The 25000-nt window shown below is 44.9% G+C and overlaps 2 gene segments (V, D, J or C); both read left to right on the plus strand.

Moving 5' to 3' along the window:
- Positions 1-6: 6 nt before the first annotated feature.
- Positions 7-10207, plus strand: LOC128772735 (immunoglobulin lambda variable 1-40-like). The segment is given in 3 exon segments: positions 7-68; positions 180-496; positions 10097-10207. Coding segments are annotated over 3 exon segments (474 nt in total).
- A 469-nt stretch (positions 10208-10676) lies between these two features.
- Positions 10677-21496, plus strand: LOC109261609 (immunoglobulin lambda variable 1-40-like). The segment is given in 2 exon segments: positions 10677-10783; positions 21195-21496. Coding segments are annotated over 2 exon segments (348 nt in total).
- Positions 21497-25000: the final 3504 nt, after the last annotated feature.

Here is a 25000-nt window from a genome sequence, read left to right on the forward strand (position 1 = left end):
AGGATCGGTGCTGACCTCCGCCATGGCCTGGTCCCCTCTCCTCCTCACCCTCCTCGCTCACTGCACAGGTGACTTGATGTGGGGACACGGGAAGGGGTCCTGGAAGCACAAGTGTGCGCCTGATTCCTCCTCTTGTCTCTAGACCCCAGGAATATCCTCTCTGTTGTTTCTCTTTCCAGGGATTTGGGCTCAGTCGGGGCCGAATCAACCATCCTCAGTGTCTGGGGCCCTGGGCCAGAGGGTCACTATCTCCTGCACTGGAGTTGGTAGTTACGTGGGCTGGTACCAACAAATCCCAGGAATGGCCCCCAAAACCATCATCTATTATGATAGCAACCGACCCTCAGGGGTCCCTGATCGATTCTCCGGCTCCAAGTCTGGCAGCACAGGCACTCTGACCATCACTGATCTCCAGGCCGAGGACGAGGCTGATTATTACTGCTTATCATGGTACAGCAGTGGCAGTGCTTACACAGTGGTCCAGGCCTGTGGGGAAGTGAGACAAAAACCTAGTTACTCATCTGTAAAGAGGGAAACACATCAGCAGTTGCCTTCTCAGCTTAGCATGTGATTCTGCTCATTCTGTGGCTAATGACTTGGACGTAGGTCCATGCAAGGGCACCTCCGTGAGTGAGGTTCATCTTGTCCTTTCTGTCCTCAAAGTCACTCTCAGAAAACCCTTCCGACACAGAGTCTTGATGGAAGACAAATCTCTTGTTTTATCAGCTGAGGTATTTTACTTCTAGGCCAGATCATATCAATTTTTCCTTCTGATATAAAAATAAATAAAGCATTTTTATTTTTTCTCTGAACTCTACCCATGTGGTGCCTGAAGAATAAGTCAGCCTTATTTGCATCTGGTACTATTATCTCCATGGCAGTGGCTAGTCTCTTCTTCTTATCTATTATTTGTGAAAAAATGCCAATTTAAAAGTATAAAATTATGACGATAAGTTTCATAAATTTTGTCCATAGGAAAAACTCTGCACTTCAATGTTCATAACAACTGATTCCTAATCACTAAAGCCTGAAAGCACCCTAAACATGGCCCATGGATATTTATTCTAGGTTTAAAATAATCACCCAAACCAGGAACCAACTAAGAGGTCACCAAGGAGGTGTCACTTTTATAAATAATTTGATAATTATATCCAACATTGGAAGAAGCAAAACTCTGCAAACATCTGTAGGTCGCGGGGGTGCTAAACACTGAAAAAGAATTAATCATGTGAACAGAGGAAAACACTCTGAGCCACAGAATTATTCTATATGATACTAATGGCCCTTAAATGACACTCTGTCATTGTCTGGCATTGTCTCCCAAACAAACGCAAGCACATCAGCGCACAACCACCACACATACCCGTGTGCGCACACACACAAGGACAGGGTTTGTCTAGGAGCTCACGAGCCAACTTAAAGGGCCCCCATGAGGCAAAACTAGAAAGATTTCAACCACAGGAACATAAAAGGATTGGGTTGTAACTCAGTGTCTACACATATGTCTGTCGTCCATATTGTTAACTGATGGTATAAATATATGGAATCACATGAGACACATTCCCGTGCAGAGATTTCATGGAACAGGTGTAAACCCTTGGCTTGAATGACATCAGGCATAACCCCCACTCAGTGAGTATGGACAAAGGCACCAACAAGAGGGACAGTCTGAAGAAGTGTCACAGTAAGAGAAGCTTAAGGACAATTCACAACTCAATGTCGCAAAGAATCCTAAACTGGTTCTTACAACAGAAAAAGGACATTAGGGAAAAACTAAGAAAATCTGAAGAAACTGTGGATATTAATTATGAGTTGAACTGTGTCTCCAACAATTCATGTAATTAAGAGTTCTAAATACTCCCATATTTCTGGATGAGACCTTTTTGGAAATGAGACTGTTGCAGATGTAATTACCAGGGTGAGACCAGTAGAGTGTAACTGCATGTGTTCTAGGCTTTCTCTGTCTTTATTTTTCATCTGACTTGGTCTCAATGATGCTGAAAGAATCTCACTATTTTAGAGAACGAAGCCTATGAACCCATCCTACATTGTCCAGCGAACCCTGGTATTACCGGAAAAATCTAGACATTTTTTTGTCTTTTCACTGTTAACCCATGGAACATTTACCAAATAAAGATAATAGGGTTGAATGTGAGTGGGATTCCCTTCCCTGAATGTCCCTTAATGGATGAGCAGAGAATGAATTTCTAAGAAAATAGAGGTCTCTTGCATGGTGTAAGGTTTTATATCATGTTCATCCGAGAACACTTACAAAACTCAACTAATAGAGAGGCAAGTGGGTCATGAGTATACCAGAGAAGAAAATTAAATTCCAGACTAAGTATAAAGGCCTGGTCAAAACCCAGATTGGGAGTGAATACAGTGGGTACTTGTTTGCGAAGAGCCGGTAGTCTTTTGACAAACAGAGACTTCAAAGGCCCCAGAGCCTGTACCATGGAGGTGATGGGATATAACAGGAGATCCTCATAATACAGCAACAACAGCAAAAAGTATTCAAAGTTCAAGGACTTTGAATAACCACCATGGACTTTTTATCACATATGAACCGGGAGTGAACCTGGGAAATATGAGGCCTTGAAATTGGTTTCGATTAGAGACTGGTAGGGGTGCCTGGGTGGCTCAGTCGGTTAAGCTTAGGAATTTGGCTTAGGTCATGATATCGTGGTTCATGAGCCGAGCTCTGCCTTGGGCTCTGTGCCACGGAATCAGAGCCTGGAGCCTGCTTCTGATTCTGTGTCTCCCACTCTCTCACTGTAACTCCCTGCTCTCTCTCTCTCTCTCTGTCTTTCTGTCTCTCTATGTCTCAAAAAAAATAAACATTAAAACAAATTTAGATTGGAGACTGGTAGTGATACCAGGGCCCTGCAGCAAGCAAACCCAATGTCAGGGAACACTAATATGTCCAGGAACGTAAACACTGTAAATTAAGCCCTGTGGTGAGCAGCCTGGACGCTGTTAGGGACCTGAAGAAAATTAATGTCTCCATCCTAAGCACCCAGGAGAGGATGCAATCATGCTCTTTCCTTGGGCACTGAAAGCTCAAATATCCATCTGCAAAGGTCAGAGTGTCCTCTAGGGATGCTGTGTGTTGTCAGAGCAGCTGGGTGACCAGGACCGGGGTCAGCGGTAGCCTGTTCACACTGGCACTGAGAGGACGGGCTGTGAGGCAGGCCAGCAGGAAAATACCCGAACAGGTATTTTCCAGACAGACCTTACTACCCGACAGAGCTCAGTCCCATGACCCAGAAGTTCCTGGTGCTCTAAGCCCTCCTTTCTCAGTGTGCAATGTATTATAATTACTCACACCAGATCCCTCTCCAGTCCTTCTCTGTGTCACACAAGGTTCTACTCCTCCTGTAAATATTCACACAATTATTTTCCCCAGTGGTTTATCTAATCCCTCTCTGCACTGTTCATGACAATACATCTAGGATATATCTCCTGGGATTTTTACCATATATATATATATATATATATATATATATATATACATATATATATATATATATATGAAACACAAACTACGTATACATAAAATATAAGATATAGTTATGCACACACACACATCTCTAGTCATCAACTCTTGGTTAACATAGAACCGTGTGTTCCAGTCCTATAAATATTCAATGCTTCCCATTGAATACCTCCCATGAAACATCTCCTCCTTGTCTGTCATAGTGAGTCACATGAACCCAACATGCTCCACGACCTTGACAGTCTTGTTTGTCCTTGCAGCACTGAGTGTCTGCAGCTTACCGGTTAGCTGGTGCTCAGGAAAGGTTTTTGATATTTAAAGAATACATCAGTAAAAAAAAGGAAAAATGCACATATCCACATTCTTTACCTTATTGCCAAAACTAGTATCTCTTCTTTTGTTGGAATCATCATAATCCATCCACATTTTTAAGCACAGAGATGGAGGTCATCTTAGACAAACCCTTACACCTCACACACAGCCTCCAGGTAATTCCTAAATCCAGGGATCTCTACATTAAATAAAGTGCTAAAATGTCCACGCTACTCAAAGCACTCTATAAATTCAATGCAATCCTCATAAGAATTCCAATGAAGTTTTGCACAGAAATTAAAAAAAAAAAACCCTGAATTTTGTATAGAACCAGAAAAGACCCCAAATTGCCAAAGCAATCTTGAGAAGGAACAAACCTCGAGACACCATTCTTCACACATTGAAATTATATTACAAAGCTGTAGTCATGAAAACCAATATGGTATTGGTCTCAAGAGACACATAGATTGATGCCAAAGAATAAAAAGACCAGAAAGTCATTCAAGTTCCTCTTGACCACCATGGAAGACATAGGCTGAAAACAGTCCTTTGAAGCTCTCCAGAACTGAGCTACCATGGATTTGGGAAGGAATTCAGAAAGAATATACATGAATCCTAGAGCAGATGCCCCAAATGGGATCCTTAGGATCTCACTGATACTTCCCAATGCACTTTGGGAGAGAAAACTGGAATCACTCAGACGTCTGACAATGAGCACATTGACATAGATGCCAGGATAGAGTGTGAATCAAGACAACTATCAGGGTAGGATGCACATGTAAAGAACAATCTCACCAGGGTCAGGTCCCATCTGCCAAAGGCCCCCATGGGAGCTGCCCTCTGCTCTCTGCTGCTTCCTGCATTGGCACGGTCGCCTGGAGCCCTGCCTCCACTGTCATATCCAATAACTCCTTCCCCTTTGATACACCTTTACTGTTAGAGGAATGTGTATAGAGACAACTTTTCAGGCCAGACCCATTAAGAGTCAAGGGAGCCATGGACAGGCTCACGCCCAGGAGTTTGAGTAGAACAGGGAGTCTGCCCTGAGGTGATAGGGGGCCACATGTGGGGACACCTGGTCTAACCCTGAGGCAGGGGAGAGTGGCTAGAGCAGTTGGAGGCAGAAGTGGTCTCTGATGGGCTGTGCTCACCTCATACAATGGCATGTCTGTGTCTGGACACTAAGGGGCACTCAAGGCCTGTTTCTGAGGGGTCACAGTAGACCAGAGCTGAGAAGTGCCACCTGCAACTGTCTGTGCCCTTGGCTCAGGGCTCACATCTGTGACATCCCCACCCCTGCCCTGAAATTGCCCCCACCCTGCCCATCCCCCTGACATCCTCAGGCAGAGGCACCTAAAGAAGTCAGTGAGGAGTCAAAAAACAGGGGGGTCGCATTTGCATGGTTGGGCCCTCCCCCTCTCAACAGATCAAGAGGTGAAGGGAGAGGTGAAGGGAGGCTCTGCTCAGCTGTGAGGCAACAGAAGGCAGGATCGGTGCTGACCTCTGCCATGGCCTGGTTCCCTCTCCTCCTCACCGTCCTCTCTCACTGCGCAGGTGACTTGATGTGGGGACACGGGAAGGGGTTCTGGAAGCACAAGTGTGCGCCTGATTCCTCCTCTTGTCTCTAGACCCCAGGAATATCCTCTCTGTTGTTTCTCTTTCCAGGGATTTGGGCTCAGTCGGGGCCGAATCAACCATCCTCAGTGTCTGGGGCCCTGGGCCAGAGGGTCACTATCTCCTGCACTGGAGTTGGTAGTTACGTGGGCTGGTACCAACAAATCCCAGGAATGGCTCCCAAAACCATCATCTAGTAAGATAGCAACCGACCCTCAGGGGTCCCTGATCGATTCTCTGGCTCCAAGTCTGGCAGCACAGGCACTCTGACCATCACTGGGCTCCAGGCCGAGGACGAGGCTGATTATTACTGCTTATCGTGGTACAGCAGTGGCAGTGTTCACACAGTGGTCCAGGCCTGTGGGGAAGTGAGACAAAAACCTAGTTACTCATCTGTAAAGAGGGAAACACATCAGCAGTAGCCTCCTCAGCTTAGCCTGTGATTCTGCTCATTCTGTGGCTGATGACTTGGACACAGGTCGATGCAAGGGCACCTCCCGTGAGTGAGGTTCCTCCTGTCCTTTCTGTCCTCAAAGTCACTCTCAGAAACCCCTTCTGACACAAAGAGTCTTCATGAAAGTGAAATCTGTTGTTTTATCAGCTGAGGTATTTTACTTCTAGGCCAGATCATATCAATTTTTCCCACTGATATTAAAATAAATGAAGCATTTTTATTTTTTCTCTGAACTCTACCCATGTGGTGCCTGGAGAATAAGTCAACCTTATTTGCATCTGGTACTATTATCTCCATGGCAGTGGCTAGTCTCTTCTTCTTATCTATGATTCGTGGAAAAAAGGCCAATTTAAAATTATAAAATTATGAGGATAAGTTTCATAAATTTTGTCCATAGGAAAAACCCTGCACTTTAATGTTTATAACAACTGATTCCTAATCACTAAAGCCTGAAAGCAACCTAAACTTGGCACATAGATATTTATTCTAGGTTTAAAATAATCACCCAAACCAGGAACCAAATAAGAGGTCACCAAGGAGGTGCCACTTTTATAAATAATTTGATAATTATATCCAACATTGGAAGAAGCAAAACTCTGGAAACATCTGTAGGTCGCGGGGGTGCTAAACGCTGAAAACCAATTAATCATGTGAACATAATAAAACATTCTGAGCAACAGAATTATTCTATATGATACTAATGACACTTGAATGACACTCTGTAATTGTCTGGCATTTTCTCCCAAACAAACGCAAACAAATCAGTGCACAACCAACACACATACCCGTGTGCGCACACACACAAGGACAGGGTTTGTCTAGGAGCTCACGAGCCAATGTAAAGGGCCCCCATGAGGCAAAACTAGAAAGATTTTGACCACAGGAACATAAAAGGATTGGGTTGTAACTCAGTGTCTACACATATGTCTGCCGTCTATATTGTTAACTGATGATATAAATATATGGAATCAGATGAGACACATTTCCGTGCAGAGATTTCATGGAACAGGTGTAAACCCTTGGCTTGAATGACGTCAGGCATAGCCCGCACTCAGTAAGTATGCACAAAAGCACCAAAAGAGGGACAGTCTGAAGAAGTGTCACAGTAAGAGAAGCTTAAGGACAATTCACAACTCAGTGTCACAAAGAATCATAAACTGGATCATACAACAGAAAAAGGACACTAGGTAAAAACTAAGAAAATCTGAATAAACTGTGGATATTAATTGTTACGCGTTGAACTGTGTCTCCAATAATTCATGTGATTAAAAGTTCTAAAAACTCCCATATTTCAGGATGAGACCTTTTTGGAAATGAGACTGTTGCAGATGTAATTACCAGGGTGAGACGAGTAGAGTGTAACTGCAATGTGTTCTAGGCTTTCTCTGTCTTTGTTTTCCCTCTGACTCGGCCTGCAATGATGCTGAAAGGAATCTCACTATTTTAGAGAAAAAAGCCTATGAACCCATCCTACCTTGTCCAGAGAAGCCTGGTATTACCGGAAAAATCTAGACATTTTGTTGTCTTTTCACCGTTAACCCATGGAACATTTACCAAATAAAGATAATAGGGTTGAATGTGAGTGGGATTCGTTCCCTGAATGCCCCTTAGTGGATGAGCAGAGAACAAATTTCTAAGATAGATTTTCTTGTACTGTATAATGGTTTATATCAATGTTCATTCGAGAACACTTACAAAACTGGACTAATAGAGAGGCAAATGGGTCATGAGTATACCAGAGAAGAAAATTAAATTCCAGACTAAGTATAAAGGTCTGGTCAAAACCCAGATTGGGAAGAGAGTGCAGGGGGTACTTGTTTGCGGAGAGCCGGTAGTCTTTTGACAAACAGAGACTTCACAGGCCCCAGAGCCTGTACCATGGAAGTGATAGGATATAACAGGAGATTCTCATAATACAGCAACAACAGCAAAAAGAATTCAAAGTTCAAGGATAACCCCCATGGACTTTTTATCACGTATGAACCAGGAGTGAACCTGGGAAATATGAGGCCTTGAAATTGGTTTCGATTGGAGACTGGTAGGGGTGCCTGAGTAGCTCAGTCGGCTAAGTTTAGGACTTTGGCTCAGTGCATGATCTCGTGGTTCGTGAGCCGAAGCCCTGCCTGGGGCTCTGTGCCACGGAATCAGAGCCTGGAGCTTGCTCTTGATTCTGTGTCTCCCGCTATCTCTCTGTAACTCCCTGCTCTCTCTCTCTCTCTGTCTGTCTTTCTGTCTCTCTATGTCTTAAAAAAAATAAACTTTAAAACAAATTTAGATTGGAGACTGGTAGTGATACCAGGGCCCTGCAGCAAGCAAACCTAATGTCAGGGAACACTAATATGTCCAGGAACATAAACACTGTATACTAAGCCCCATGGTGAGCAGCCTGGACGCTGTTAGTGCCCCGAAGAAAATTAATGTCTCCATCCCAATCACCCAAGAGAGGATGCAATCATGCTCTTTCCTTGGGCACTGAAAGCTCAAATATCCGTCTGCAAAGGTCAGAGTGTCCTCTAGGGATGCTGTGTGTTATCAGAGCAGCTGGGTGACCAGGACCGGGGTCAGCGGTGGCCTGTTCACACTGGCACTGAGAAACTGAGCTGTGAGGCAGGCCAGCAGGAAAATACCCGAACAGGTATTATCCAGACAGACCTTACTACCCAACGGAGCTCAGTCCCATGACCCAGAAGTTCCTGGTGCTCTAAGCCCTCCTTTCTCAGTGTGCAATGTATTATAATTACTCACACCAGATCCCTCTCCAGTCCTTCTCTGTGTCACACAAGGTTCTACTCCTCCTGTAAATATTCACACAATTATTTTCCCCAGTGGTTTATTTAATCCCTCTCTATACTGTTCATGACAATACATCTAGTATATATCTCCTGGGATTTATATCATATATATATATATATATATATATACACACACACATATATATATGTATGTGTATATATATATATATATATATACACATATATATGTATATATATATACACATATATATATACATATATATATACACATATATATATACATATATATATACACATATATATATATACACACACACACATATATATATATAAAACACAAACTTCATAAAGATAATACATAAGATACAGTTATACACACACACACTTCTAGTCATCAACTCTCGGTTAACATACAACCGTGTGTTCTAGTCCTATAAATATTTAATGCTTCCCATTGAATACCTCACAAGAAACATCTCCTCCTTGTCTGTCATAGTGAATCAGATGAAAACCCAACAGGCTCCACGACCTTGACAGTTTTGTTTGTCCTCCCACACTAAGTGTCTGCACCTTACTGGTACTTAGCTGGTGCCCAGGAAAGGTTTTGATTTAAAAAGAGTACATCAGTGAAAAAAATAAAAATAAAAAATGCACATATCCACATTCTTTACCTTATTGCCAAAACTAGTATCTTTTCTTTCGTTTGAATCATCATAATCCATCCACATTTTTAACCACAGAGATGGAGGTCATCTTAGACAAACACTTAGACCTCAGACACAACCTTCAGGTAGTTCCTAAATCCAGGCATCTCCACAATAAATACAATGCTAAAATGTCCACACTACTCAAAGCACTCTATAAATTCAATGCAATCCCCATAAAAATTCCAATGACATTTTTCACAGAAACTAAAAAAACCCGAATTTTGTATACAACCAGAAAAGACCCCAAATTGCCAAAACAATCTTGAGAAGGAACAAACCTCGAGACACCATACTTCCCATTTGAAATTATATTAACAAAGCTGTAGTCATGAAAACCAACGTGGTATTGTTCTCGAGAGACACATAGATTGATGCCATAGAATAAAAAGACCAGAAAGTCATTCAAGTTCCTCTTACACCCAAGGAACGCATAGGCTGAAAACGGTCCTTTGCAACGTCTCCGGAACAGAGCTACCATGATTTGGGAAGGAATTCAGAAAGAGTATACATGAATCCTAGAGCAGATTCCCCAGATGGGATCCTTAGGATCTCACTGATATTTCCTGATGCACTTTGGGAGAGAAAACTGGAATGACTCAGACGTCTGACAATGAGCACATTCACATAGATCCCAAGATAGAGTGTGAATCAACACACTCCATAGGAGTAAGAAGCACATGTAAAGAACGATCTCATCAGGGTCAGGTCCATCTGCCAAATTTCCCCATGGGAGCTGCCCTCTGCTCTCTGCTGCTTCCAGGCACCCATGCCTGGAGCCCTGCCTCCGCTGTCATATCCAGATAACTCCTTCCCCTATTGGTACACCTTTACTGTTACAGGAATGTGTATAGAGACACCTCCTCTGGCCTGACCCATGAACAGTCAAGGGAGGCATGGACAGGCTCACCCCCAAGAGTTTGAGTAGAACAGAGTCTGCCCTGAGGTGATGGGGGCCAGATGTGGGGACACCTGGCCTAGCCCTGAGGCAGGACAGAGGCTAAGCAGTGGGGAGGCAGAAGTGGTCTCTGATGGGCTCTGCTAACGTCATACAATGGCATGCCTGTGTCTGGACGCTAAGGGGCACTCAAGGCCTGTTTCTTAGGGGTCATGGTAGACCAGAGCTGAGTCCTGCCACCTGCCACTGTCTGTGCCCTCGGCTCAGGGCTCACATCTGTGACATCCCCACCCCCTGCCCTAAAGTTGCCCCTCCCTTGCTCATCCCCCTGACTTCCTTAGGCCGAGGCACCTATAGAAGTCAGTGAGGAGTCAGAAAACAGGGGGGTCGCATTTGCATAGTTGGGCCCTCCCCCTCTCAACAGATCAAGAGGTGAAGGGAGAGGTGAAGGGAGGCTCTGCTCAGCTGTGAGGCAACAGAAGGCAGGATCGGTGCTGACCTCTGCCATGGCCCGGTCCACTCTCCTCCTCACCCTCCTCGCTCACTGCACAGGTGACTTGATGTGGGGACACGGGAAAGGGTTGTGGAAGCACAAGTGTGCGCCTGATTCCTCCTCTTGTCTCTAGACCCCAGGAATATCCTCTCTGTTGTTTCTCTTTCCAGGGATTTGGGCTCAGTCGGGGCCGAATCAACCATCCTCAGTGTCTGGGGCCCTGGGCCAGAGGGTCACTATCTCCTGCACTGGAGTTGGTAGTTACGTGGGCTGGTACCAACAAATCCCAGGAATGGCCCCCAAAACCATCATCTATCGTAATAGCAACCGACCCTCAGGGGTCCCTGATCGATTCTCCGGCTCCAAGTCTGGCAGCACAGGCACGCTGACCATCAATGGGCTCCAAGCCGAGGACGAGGCTGATTATTACTGCTCATCGTGGGACAGCAGTGGCAGTGCTTACACAGTGGTCCAGGCCTGTGGGGAAGTGAGACAAAAACCTAGTTACTCATCTGTAAAGAAGGGAAACACATCAGCAGTTGCCTCCTCAGCTTAGCCTGTGATTCTGCTCATTCTGTGGCTGATGACTTGGGTGCAGGTCCATGCAAGGGCACCTCCCATGAGTGAGGTTCCTCCTGTCCTTTCTGTCCTCAAAGTCACTCTCACAAAACCCTTCTGACACAGAGTCTTGATGAAAGTGAAATCTCTTGTTTTATCAGCTGAGGTATTTTATTCTAGGCCAGATCATATCAATTTTTCCTTCTGATATAAAAAGAAATGAAGCATTTTCATTTTTCCTCTGAACTCTACCCATGTGGTGCCTGAAAAATAAGTCAGCCTTATTTGCATCTGGTACTATTATCTCATTGGTGGTGTCTAGTGTTGTCATGTTATCTCTTATTTGTGAAAAAATGCCAATTTAAAATTATAAAATTATGAAGATAAGTTTCAAAACTTTTGTCCATAGGAAAAACCCTGCACTTCAATGCTTATAACAACTTATTCCTAATCACTAAGGCCTGGAAGCAACTTAAACTTGGCACATGGATACTTATTCTAGGTTTAAATGTAAATACCCTAACCAGGAACCAACTACGAGGTCACCCAGGAGGTGCCACTTTTATAAATAATTTGATAATTATATCCAACATTGGAAGAAGCAAAACTCTGCAAACATCTGTAGGACGTCGGGGTGCTAAACACCGAAAAAGAATTAATCATGTGAACAGAGGAAAACACTCTGAGCCACAGAATTATTCTATATGATACTAATGGCCCTTAAATGACACTCTGTCATTGTCTGGCATTGTCTCCCAAACAAACGCAAGCAAATCAGCGCACAACCACCACACATACCCATGTGAGCACACACACAAGGACAGGGTTTGTCTAGGAGCTCTCAAGCCAACCTAAAGGGCCCCCCTGAGGCAAAACTAGAAAGATTTCAACCACAGGAACATAAAAGGATTGGGTTGTAACTCAGTGTCTACACATGTATCTGCCGTCCATATTGTTAACTGATGGTATAAATAAATGGAATCAGATGAGACACATTCCCATCCAGAGATTTCATGGAACAGGTGTAATCCCTTGGCTTGAATGACGTCAGGCATAACCCCCACTCAGTAAGTATGCACAAAGGCACCAACAAGAGGGACAGTCTGAAGAAGTGTCACAGTAAGAGAAGCTTAAGGACAATTCACAACTCCATGTCGCAAGGAATCTTAAACTGGATCTTACTACAGAAAAAGGACATTAGGGAAAAACTAAGAAAATCTGAAAAAACTGTGGATATTAATTGTTACGTGTTGAAATGTGTCTCCAACAATTCATGTGATTAAAAGTTCTAAAAACTCCCATATTTCAGGATGAGACCTTTTTGGAAATGAGACTGTTGCAGATGTAATTACCAGGGTGAGACCAGTAAAGTGTAAGAGCATGTGTCATAGTCTTTCTCTGTTTTTCCTCTGACTCGGTCTGGAATGATGCTGAAAGGAATCTCACTATTTTAGAGAAAAAGGCCTATGAACCCATCCTACATTGTCCAGAGAACCCTGATATTACCGGAAAAAATCCAGACATTTTGTTGTCTTTTCACTGTTAACCCATGGAACATTACCAAATAAATATAATAGGGATGAATGTGAGTGGGATTCCCTTCCCTGAATGCCCCTTAATGGATGAGCTGAGAACGAATTTCTAAGAAGACAGAGGTCCCTTTTACTGTATAATGTTTTATATCAATGTTCATCCTGAGAACACTTACAAAACTGGACTAATAGAGAGGAAAATGAGTCATAAGTACACCAGAAAAGAAAATTAAATTCCAGACTGAGTACAAAGGCCCGGTCAAAACCCAGATTGGAAAGTAAATACAGTGGATACCTCTCTGCGGAGAGCAGGTAGTCTTTTGACAAACAGAGACTTCTAAGAAAAGAATAATAAAGGAACTTAAATTGTTTAAATCTAAATTTAGATTTAAGAAGAGAACAAAATAACAAAAATGATATTAAACTTAATATACTACATAATGATGTTAAATTATATTGCATTTAAATGGACAGATTGTTCCAGTTACAGACATGGATTGACCTAACAGAGCATGATGGTTAAAATTTTAAAAAAAGTATACCCTGTAACCATGAAAGTACAAAAAGATGTGGTTATATAAGTGTCACGCCAAAGACTAAGGGAGGAAATTTTCTAGAAAACCAGTGACACATTTAATAGTGATAAAATAATCTATTCAAGAAAAAAAAGAAGCTCAAATATAATAACATACCTTTGCAAAACTATCTGAAGAATAAATTATAGAAGCAAAGAGAGGAATAACTAGTCCACAATTACAGTTGCAGATATTCACACAACGGTCTTAGTAACTGAATGAATACAGAAAAAAAATAGTACACATTAAAAAGAGAACAGAAGAATTAAAAGGAGTACAAATCTGAATGGTATTTGCTTAAGTAATTACATAAAGACAGGAGTAAAAAAAAAAAAACTGAGGGATTTCCTGATTTACTTCTAATGGATTTGTACGCTTTATCTTGGTTCTGTGAGCAGGGGTGCTCCCTGCGTTTCCTTCTTATTCCTTTTTTTCTTCTTCCCCCCTCTGTTATCTTCTCCTTTCCTTACCACTGACCCGGAGCTAGTGCACAGCAGGAAGCGATGCTCCGGCCACTGCACGGGGAGGACGGACTTTGCATATCTCACGTTCTTGTTCCCACGTAGTTCCCACATGCCCACCTTTACACATGTGACACAAACCCCTTTAACTGTCCTCAACCTTATTTTTCCCTCTCATGTCCTTCCCGACAGTGCACACAGCTGGAGCCCTCAGCTCATCCTTTCCCTCACCCTCAGTCCAGGGCCACGGTCACCTCTCCATGCTCTTCCTTGTGGGCCCTACTTGCTCATCTTCCTCCTCCAGATTCCCTGTATACTCAGCCCTCAGGCCCTCCGGACACGGCCTTGCCTGCTCTGTTGTCGTCAGGCATATTGTTGAAACTGACACCACAAAGTCTGTCTAAAGTATGTTTCTTAGTTAATAATACTGTACTGTAGATTTGAAATTTGCAGACAGGATAGATCTTAAGGGTTCTCATAAAAGAAAGAAAGAAAGAAAGAAAGAAAGAAAGAAAGAAAGAAAGAAAGAAAAGAAAAGAAAAGAGAGAGGAGAAAGAAAGAAAGAAAGAAAGAAAGAAAGAAAGAAAGAAGAAAAGAGAGAGCGAAGAAAGGAATGAAGGAAGGAGGGAGGGAGGGAGGGAGGAATAAAAATAGAAAACTGGCATGTATACGAAGTGATAAATGTATTGATTAGCTTGGTTGTTTCACCTCACAATTTTAATGGATATCCAATCTCCATTCTGTGCCTTAAGTGCATACAATGTTTGATTTTTTATTATACTTGGAAAAGCTGAAAAGTTAAACAGAATTAATAATAAAAACAATATGTTGCATTTCAACAAAATTTCTCCCGTTTTCAATCTCTAAGAAATACAAATAAAATAAAAGCCAAGCACCTCACTCTGACATAGAAGTACTTTTACACTTAGGCGTCAAACGTCCTCACCCCTTTCGCACTTACATTCCATTTGCTCAAAGCTGCTGTCAAATGACGTAGTTTCCGTCCCCTCAACACATCATATCTGATGCCCCACCCACCTCCAATTCCATCTTTCTTCTGGGAAGGTAGTGTGTTTTATTTGTCCTGCTGTAGGAACCCTGGTCCCAACTCTCCACCCAGAGAACCAGTCTCCTCCCTCACGTGGCCCACCTGAGACAGCAGCTCAGGTGTGTTCTTCCAGAAACCGCTGCATTCTCATCCCACTGCGGCCCCATTCACGGTGCTTGGTGGTGATTCACCACAATTCTTTCTCTGACAAACACAGAAATTCTTGGTGGGAAGGCTGTTTGTTCATATGAGTTACCTTGGGCACTAGGGCATATGGCACGTGGATGCTTGTGGTCTGACAGTGGCCAGGCTGTCAGGTCAGTGTCCCTGACATCCTTTCCAGGGACAGACTGAAGCTTGACCTGTGGGCAGCAGGGGGCACTGTCGGCCTCCCCAGGAAGAGCACACTGGGGGCCCCCTGCTGTGTACCCTACAACCCCCTTAGGGCGCCCACACTTTTGCCTATGTGTGCTAGTGAGGACTCAGCAGCTGTGTCCCCTCTGGCTGGGAGGGGTCTCCTGCTCACAGGTCTGTGGAAATTTCCGGCAGCTGCTTCTTCCCTGGTCCCTCCCAGGAGACAAACTCTGAGTCTCTGTGGAAATCAGCCCCCTCTTTCTAAGGGACTAAGCTGACACTTCAGCTAGTAGGCAGGATGGAAATCTGTGTGAACAGCCGGTCCCCATGAGTCCAGGGAGAAGACAAAAGAAACCGCTACATGCCCGCCCTGATCTGGGGCTGCAGGTTGAGCATCCATCATGGCCTGGACCCTTCTCCTTGTGCTCCTGGTGCTCCTGGCTCACTGCACAGGTAGGGACATCTCCAGATCCATGGCAGCTCTTGAGTGGGTGTCACCCTCACTGTCACAGACCACCAAGCAGCTTCACCTTTTCCGCTGCCCCGTTTCCCATGAGGGTCTGTGTTTACAGGTTCCCTGTGCCAGCAGGGGATGACCCAGCTACCCTCCTTCTAAAGACTTCCACTGTGCTCCAGATCTATGGGGAAGTGAAACAAAAACCTGGCCTGCACCCTCCTGACCTGGTGTGCCCTTCACAACAGGGGCTCTACCCTGCCTGGATTAAGGGGTCAATGGCATTGTCATTTCTTCTGTCAGCACCTAAGTTTCCTCAGTCCACTTGATCTGATAATATCACATACTTTTCTTCAGATCAAAATTTGGATTAATCCATTGATAATATAGTCTCACCCTGTTAATGTTGCACTGGAAATAATCCCATGCTCAGAGATTAATAGCTCTTAATGAAGAAATTGGATAAGAATGAAAAGGCTGATTCCGGCCATGCTCTCTGGAGAGTGTAGAGTGACTCAGATATGCTTCTGGTCCAAGTGTTTCCATTTGGGGTGGGGATGCAATCCCCACACACACGTGGGAATTGTATTATCTATTCTAGCATCAACCTCCAAAGATGAAAATTAGAAATAATATCATCTACAATAGCATCAAAAATATGAAACATATAAGGAAAGATCTGAAAGAATTTGAGAATTTTATGCACTAAAAATTATAAGCCATTCAAAGGGAGATTAAAGGTTTAAATACATGTACAGATCTATCTGGCTTATGGGTCTAAATATTCAACTTGGGGGCGCCTGGGTGGCTCAGTCAGTTAAGCGTCTGACTTCAGCTCAGGTCATGATCTCGCGGTCCGTGAGATCGAGCCCCACGTCGGGCTCTGGGCTGACGGCTCAGAGCCTGGAGCCTGCTTCCGATTCTGTGTCTCCCTCTCTCTCTGACCCTCCCCCGTTCATGCTCTGTCTCTCTCTGTCTCAAAAATAAAATAAAAATAAACTTAAAAAAATTTAATCTTAAATACTCAACTTGGTAAAGATGTCAATCCTCCCAGAATTGACCAATACAATCATTGTAATAGCTTTGGTAAAATGTCCTTGAAATGGTGGGGAATTTTAGAAAAGAAAAAAGAAAAGAAAGTAGAAACACTAAGAAAACATGTGACTGGAATATAGCCCTGGGAGAATCCTGCCCTGTGTCCTCAGGCCAGCTTGTCTCTGAGGAGGATATGGCCCAGGAAGTTGGTCTGAAGTCAGAAGAAACAAGTCAGGGTGAGAGCACAGACATGCAGTGTCAACCAAGGACACGGACCGGGTAGAGGACCCTCTGTCCAAAGGCCGAAGCACAGAGTGTGAGTGCAACAGGCCTGTTGCTGGGGACCCCTGGCGATGAGTCTATATAGTGCCCCCCACAGTGTGCATCTGGGGCGATGGTTTCTGTTCATCACTTCAACCTGGCGAAGGACTCTGTGACTTGTAACTTGTTGGAGAATTGGGGCCAGAAGACAGGCACATGAAGAGGGCAGCATGTGATCTCAGAAACTCTGTATTTTCAAGGGTTACAAGTGGAACTTGCATCCATAATTCCCGGGAAGACAGTCTGAGGAAACTGATCAAAAAGAGGTCACCTCCAATGGCTGCCTTGGCCTCTCTTGGAAGGCATGTGGGTGTATCCCTACCCCACATGGGATGTTGTTTGCCTGGTCTTGTGGAGGCATATGTAGTGGGAAGTCATGCCTACTGGAGAAGTCTTGTGTGCTGAAGTTCTTGACTGCAACTTAAGGATGAATTTGAACCCCACTGACCAGCACAATGAAAGGCCCCATGTCCCAGGCCTAGGAGGAAATGAGATTCTAGCTCCTTGAGCACCCACTCCCAATTTCATCTGTCTACAATGACAGTTTTCATGGATTCTTTCTACTAACTTGTCAATGTAAGGCAAGATCTGCATGATCTTGTAAGGAATGATCTGATCTGTGAGGAAATTTAAAATGAGTGTGTATCTTAGCAAATGTGTATCAAGTCTCCTGCACCGATGTAGCAGAGGAACGCCCAGGGTTTCGTTCTCAATTTGTATTCAGATTTATTTTCTCTTTTCTGCCATTCCCTCCCCATTCGCTAACCTTGCTGGCATCCCGAGCTTTGTGCTCTGAATCCCCAAAGTGAGTTAGGCTTTGGACCAAGTAATAAGGAACTCCAAATATCCCTGCCCCCTATATTTTCTGTAATTTAGGTTTTGTTTCCAGGATCTACAGACTCATCCATCCATGAGGTTGGGGTCATATCTCAAGGACAAAATCATCTGTAGCAGAAAAAGCAGCAACATGAGATGAAATTGTGGCCTGGCACAAAACACATATGTGGAAGCCATAGAAATAGGGACTGAGGAGATCTTGTCTCATTGTTATCTGAGATGAAACCTCTGGCTTCAGGTCTGCCAAGGCATGATTTCTTAGGTCCTGTCCTAAGACAAGTCTGACCACTGGGTCCAGACATGGGGCCATCTGGACAAACACTGTTCCAGATCAGTGAAGAATCAAGATGCAGCCTCCCTCCTCCTCTTGTGGGCCCTTCACTCTCTGGACACTTATTGCATCTAACTGTACATAATTTACAATCTGTCCTCATCCTCTCAAACTATGTCCCCAAATCCAGTCCTTGGCAACACATATTGTGATACCGTCTCACATTGAGCAGAAATCCCTTGATGCAATGGTCAGCCTTCCCTGGGGGCCAGGTCCATGAAGTGTCAGGTTTGAACCAGAGACACAGGAGTCCAACTGCATTTGACTTAGGACAGTTGACTCACCAAGAGTTCCTTCGTCCCACACTATTTACTAAAACATACTTGGTACCACACTTGGTCTAGAGGCTCAGGATACAGTGTAGGCAAGACAGGGATTGCCCCTGTCCTCAGGGAGCTGACGCTATCTGGGACAGGGAAAACAAACCAGGAAAAGCATAAACACATGTAAAATGTTACCATGGAGTGAGGGGAGTTGAGTATTGTAGGTGGATACAGGAGCCACTGGAGCATTTGACAAAAAGACACAGGATCTAATTCAAGCTTATGAAGAAAAGTCCAGATGTTTCAGTGAACATGAATGAGGAGGAGGGAGGAAGCAAGCCAGTGGGAACACCGGTAGCTGTTAGAGGATAATGGGCAGATTCAGCAAGTTTGGGGAGGAAGGAGGCACCGAAGAAGGGGGTGTGGCTTCGAGCTAACCCTTAGGAGCTGGATGGCATGTGAGTGAGCTCCTAGGGAGAACATTCTTGATCAGAGGTATGGAGATGAGGCCCCAAGTTCACCCCCATGATGGAAGCGTCAACAACCTCCCTGTCTTGTTCAGTGGTAACATGGGGATATTTCGGGGTGTCTGGGTGGTTGGGTCGCTTAAGCATCTGACTCTTGATTTCAGCTCAGGCCATGATCTCACGGTTTGTGAGTTCAAGCCCCACGTCAGGCAACTTTGCATTGGCAGTGTGGAGCCTGCTTGGGATTCTCTTTCGCTCTCTCTCTGCCCCTCCCCTACTCATTTTCTCTTTCTCTCTCTCTCTCTCTCAAAATAAATAAATAAATAAAACTTAAGAAAATAAAACACAGGCATATTTCCTCTCCAGATAACAAGTGGGAAATCCTTCAGGACTCACTCTTCTTTCTCTGATAGTTATCTGAGACGACCCTTCTCCATGACCCCCATGTCCCCAAGCTGATTTCCCACATAGGAACAAAATGCCTCTGCATTCCCATGTATTGCATCCACACAACAAGCCATCCAGAATAAGAGATTCTCGTCATCCTGGACCCATTGATCAGGAATCCCAGGCTTCAGGACTGGACCAGATCTCTTACACCATCTTCCCTGCCATCAACATGGTACCAGAAAGAAATTCATCTGATTTCTCCCAGAAAAATGAGGTTCATCCCAGCATTTGGAGCTGGATCAATCACGTTCTGACAGCATGACTGGAAGATGTGGGTCTGGATAGGAGAGGAAAAGGTCAGACGGTTTGTGCAAGCATCCCCACCTTGTATATCACTCAGCTCTTTATTACCAGCTCTGCCCTCCACCCTCATAGCTGGTTCATGTTTGAGTCTTGTGTTGTGTACGTTAAGAGCTGAGCAGGAGACACAGACCATGGGGTTTCTGTCTCATACGGTTGTAATTCTGACTCCCAGAGTTTTCTAATGTCTTATAAAACATAAGACATCCCATGACCACCTGTGGTTTTCTCCTCCATCTGTCCCTTCCTCAGGAGAGGATCAGTCCCAGAGGCCCAGCACAAGATGCTCTGTACACATCCCATGATGGTTCCTCATCTGCTCCAGTCCCCAGTAAGTGCCACCCCAGGCCACCTCAGGATCATTGCTGAGAGACTCCACCTCACAGGGAGGTCACAGAAGGCACTGACACATTTAACCTTTTCTGTGTCCTGGGAGTGGGATCAGAATTAGCCAGACTCAAAAAGCCAAATATCTGATTCTCATACAAATACAAAATGAACAAGTGTAAAATATGTTACTCAACTCATCTATTAGTGAGAAGACCAATAAAATGGTGAATCTTGAATAAAGATCAGATAAAAAACAAAAATACTTACAGTTCACCAGGAAAATGGACTTTGAAAAAATATTTTTTTGTGTGTTGGAGATACACTGCTAAATTTGTAACAAGCAAGGAATCACATAAGAGGAAAAAACATGTGTCCTGCATAGAAAGAGACACGTCTTCATGGGGGTAGCACAGTGCTCTGGATTTGATCCTGACTGAAAAGGAATCTGAGCCGAGACGCCACCTCGACCCTGACCCATGAACAGCCAAGGTAGCCATGGCCAGACCTTGAAGAGTCTGGGTAGAGTATACAGCTTTCCTTGAGGTAATGGGAGGCAACATAAGGGGATACCTGGCCCTAAAGCAGGGGGTAGGGGACAAAGCAGTAGGATGTCAGGAGGTGTGTCTGACTGGCTCCAGTCACATGTCACACAATGCTGTGTCTGGGCCTGGACCACCAAGGGACACATATGGCCCATTTCAAGGGTTAAAAGGTGATCAGAGCTGGGACCTGCCACCTGGAACTGCCTGTGCCCTATGTTCAGGGCTCACAGCGGTGACATCCACACCCCCTGGCCCCACACAGCCCCTCCCATACCCATCCCCTTACCTCCTCAACAGAGAGGCCTGACCCAGGGCCAGTGAAGTGTTAGACAGCTATGAATCTCATTTGCATGGACAGATCCTCCCCCTCTTAGAGAATGAAAAGGGGGAAGAGACCTATTAGGGGAGGTCTGCACACCGTGGGTTACAGAAGGTAGGAACAGTGATGACTTCCACCATGCCTGGACCCCTCTTCTCCTCACCCTACTTGCTCACTGTACAGGTAACTGGATGTGAGGCCAAGGGAAGGGGCCCTTGGAGGACATGTGGGTCCTGCTTTTTCCTCTTGTCTCTAGACCCCGGCATCACGGTCTCTGTGTCTCTCATTTGCAGGGTCCTGGGCCCAGTCTGTGCTGACTCAGCCACCATCAGTGTCTGAGACCCTAGGCCAGAGGATCACCATCTCCTGCACCGGAAGCAGCTCCAACATCGGGGGTGGTAATGCTGTGAGCTGGTACCAACAAGTCCCAGGAATGGGCCCCAAAACTGTCATCTATTGGGATAACAGCAAACCCTCGGGGGTCCCAGATAGATTCTCTGGCTCAAAGTCTGGCAGTTCAGGCACGCTGACCATCACTGGGCTGCAGGCTGAGGACGAGGCTGATATTACTGCTCAGCATGGGATGATAGTCTGAGAGCTCACACAGAGCTCCAGGCCCGTGGGGAAGTGAGACTAAAACATGCTGTCCCTGCAGTGATGGGATTTCTTTTGCAGCCCCCATCTTCTGCCAAGATAGCCGGTTCCCCTTTTGTTTGACCTAAATCTGAGGTCTGAAACCCAACTCAGGGAACTTTCTCTAGGATACGTGTCCTTGTCCTCTCAATTGTGTCTCTGCAGCCTGTCTTGCAGGTACACATTTTCTGTTTCATGCAAACTGAGCAGAAATTCCTGTACGCTGGGATATTGCCCTGGGGACAGAGTCCCTGAGGCTTGTGCCTGTCTGCTAGGGCTACCATAACATAACCGTAGACTGTGTGGCTCATCCAAAAGATATTGATTTTCTCACAGTTCTGGATGCTGAATGTCCAAGTTCAAGGTGTTGCCAGCTTTGATTTCTCCTGAGGTCTCTCTCTTTGGCTTGCAGATGGTGGCGTTCTTCCTGGTGCTCACATGGCCTTGTTTGTGTTTTCTCCTCTGGTGTCTCTACCTCTTCTTATAAAGACATCATCCCTATGTTTTAGGACACCACCCATATGACCTCGTTAATCCATAATTACATGCTTCAATGCCTTATCTGCAAACATCACAATGTGGGTTAGGATTTCCACATAGGGTTTTGAGGGCACACAGTTCAGTCCTTATCAAGGGGTCAGGACAGAACCAGGACTCAGAGTCCAGCTGTGTCTGGCTTAGGATAGTCCACTCTTCCAATGGTATGCATTCACACCCTTTACTGAACCCTTGCTACATGGCAGACTTGGGTCTAAGGGGTCATGACACAGCAAAGGAAACACATGGAGGGTACACCTGCTCAGGGAACTGACAGTGTCTGGAAGTAGAGAGAAGAAACAGAAGTAAAACATACTGTGTCTCAGGCTGACTTCCCAGATTGGGACAAATGTCCCTGCAGTCCCAGAATGAGGTCCATACAACACACCCTCTGGACGAGAGATTTGCCCTCCATGACCCATTGACCAGAAACTTCGGTTTTCAAGTTGCCTGGACCAGATCACTCCACCATCTCCCCTGAAATCATCATGGTGACCAGGGAGGGGATTGTCCGAGTGGCTTGGGTATACAGTGGCTATCTGGTTGGAACTGGGCTTAGTCACTGACTAATCACATGGCTGGGGATTTGGGGTTCAAATAGGAGAAGAAAATGATAAGTTTCACCAAATATGGCCGTGCCTGCCACCTCTTCTTCCCTCTACCCTCTTTGTTATTCAAGTTGGGACATGGACTATGGACTCTGGCATCTGGGCAGGGGACATGGGCCAGGTTGTTTCCATCTCATAAAATCATAGCTCAATCCCATGACCATTCTGATGTCCATGCACCTGATCAATTCCAGACCAACACACACTCACTCCCAGGCACGAGGTGTTGATATGAAATGTAGGCATTCACATGAGAGTTAGAAAGCAGAAAGTATAGGGGGGCCTGGATGGCTCAGTTGGTTAGGCGACTGACTTCGGCTCAGGTCATGATCTCACAGATCGTGAGTTCAAGCACCGTGTCAGGCTCTGTGCTGACAGCTCAGAGCCTGGAGCCTGCATCAGATTCTGTGTCTCCCCCTCTCTCTATCCCTCCCCTGCTCACACTCTGTGTCTCTCTCTCTCAATAATAAATAAACATTTAAAAAAATTAAAAAAAAAAAAGAAACAGAAAGTATATTACTCACATGATGACCTTCTCTTCCCAGAGGTAGAAAGAAGGTGAAGAGTTGCAAGAAACTTCAATGGTGGTCACTTCCCCACCACCTGACACCTGTGATCACTTTGTGATCATGATTTCTCAAGGTCTTTGCAGGACCTAGAGCACAGACTTAGCATTGCCTGATCAGCTGTCTTGATCCCTCTGTAGAACTGAACCATGCAAAGGGCTAGAAAAAACCAAAGAATAAGACTGAGATTTGGATAAAGGACTGCACATGAGTTAGGGTTCTCCTGAGAAACAGAACCAATAAGATGCATGTGTGTATGTATGTGTAATATAATGTATGTATATATGCATGTCTATGTGTGCATATCAATCTATCTGAGGTATTTATTTTAAGGAATCTTATCCATTGTTGTAGTGGTTGGCAAGTCCAAAATCCACAGTGTGGGCTGGAAGGCCACAGACCCAGGAGAGGAAGTGTAGACGTTGTAGTTTTGTTCTGAGGGCAATGTGTTCCCAGAATCCCTTCTTTCTGTGCAAGGTCAGTCTTTTCTACATCAAGGCCTTCAACTGACTGGATGAGGCACATTCACATTATGGATGGTAATTGGCTTTAATAAAAGTCTACTGACTTAATTCCCTTTTTTAAAATTTATTCCTTTATTTGAGAAGAGAGAGAGCACAGTGGGGTGGGGGGAGGCAGTGAGAGAAGGGAAGAGAGAATCCCAATCAGGCTTCATGCTTTCAGCTCAGACCCCAATGCAGAGTTCAATCTTATGAACCGTGAGATCATGACCTGATCTGAAATCAAGAGTCAGTTGCTTAACTGACTGAGCCACCCAGGTGCCCCTACTCATTTACTTCTCAATATCATGTGAAATATATATTCGCAGAAACTACTAAAATCATGTTAGACCAAACATCTGGCTCTCATGGCCTACACAAGCTACATGTAATTTAACCATCACAGACCCAATTCCTCAGGGTGTGGAATGGAGTAAGAAGTGTGAGGCAGGTGTGCCCTCGTTGGCGACTTAAGGATCAAGGTGTCAGATCGTGGCCACCACAGACTGAATGCCCCTAGTCCTCCCTGTTCTTACTTACCACCCAGATGAATGCTTCCTGAGCTCCAGCAGGGATCCTACCCTAGCCCCACTCTCTGAAGTGTTGACCCTGCCCTGTGCTCACAGATCTCCGCACCTCTCCCTGCTGATCCAGCCTTCATCAGGGACAGAGACCCCAGGACAGAAATGCACTCTCTACTGCCCCCCGAAGGAGCAACAGCAGTGGACAGAATGACATGATTTTGACACATCACTACCGGGATATCTCCTCAAATCTCTGGACTCAACCAGAGTTGAGCCAAATCATTGACTCAACCATGTACCCTGGGACCAAGGTTCCTTTTTTGTCTCCACATCATGCTACCTCATCAGCACTTGTTTCCAATCCATAATGAAGCCAGACATCACTGACCAACACAACCCAAAGGTCGTAGTGCTCCTCCAGTGACCCAGGCTCAGGAACATGAGATCCAACCTTCTTGGGCCCCACAGTCAATCCACTCCATCCTGCAGTGCTAACTACAGGTTGACTACTTCTTCCACTTTGTCCTCTCCTTCTCCTTCTTCTTCTTCTGTTTTTTTCTTCTTCTTCCTTGAGACTCCCCTGTCTGTGTCTCCACTGCTCTGTTATAGGGTCCTGGGCACAGTCTCCACTGACATAGGAAGCATACACATCAGGGTCTGTGGGACAGAAGGTCACCCTCACCTGCACTGGAAACAGTAACAATGTTGGAACAAATCATGTGGGCTGGTAC

The sequence above is a fragment of the Panthera pardus genome, unplaced genomic scaffold, assembly GCF_024362965.1.
Source record: "Panthera pardus isolate Hobbes unplaced genomic scaffold, ASM2436296v1 HiC_scaffold_230, whole genome shotgun sequence".
In the NCBI taxonomy this organism is placed as follows: domain Eukaryota; kingdom Metazoa; phylum Chordata; class Mammalia; order Carnivora; family Felidae; genus Panthera; species Panthera pardus.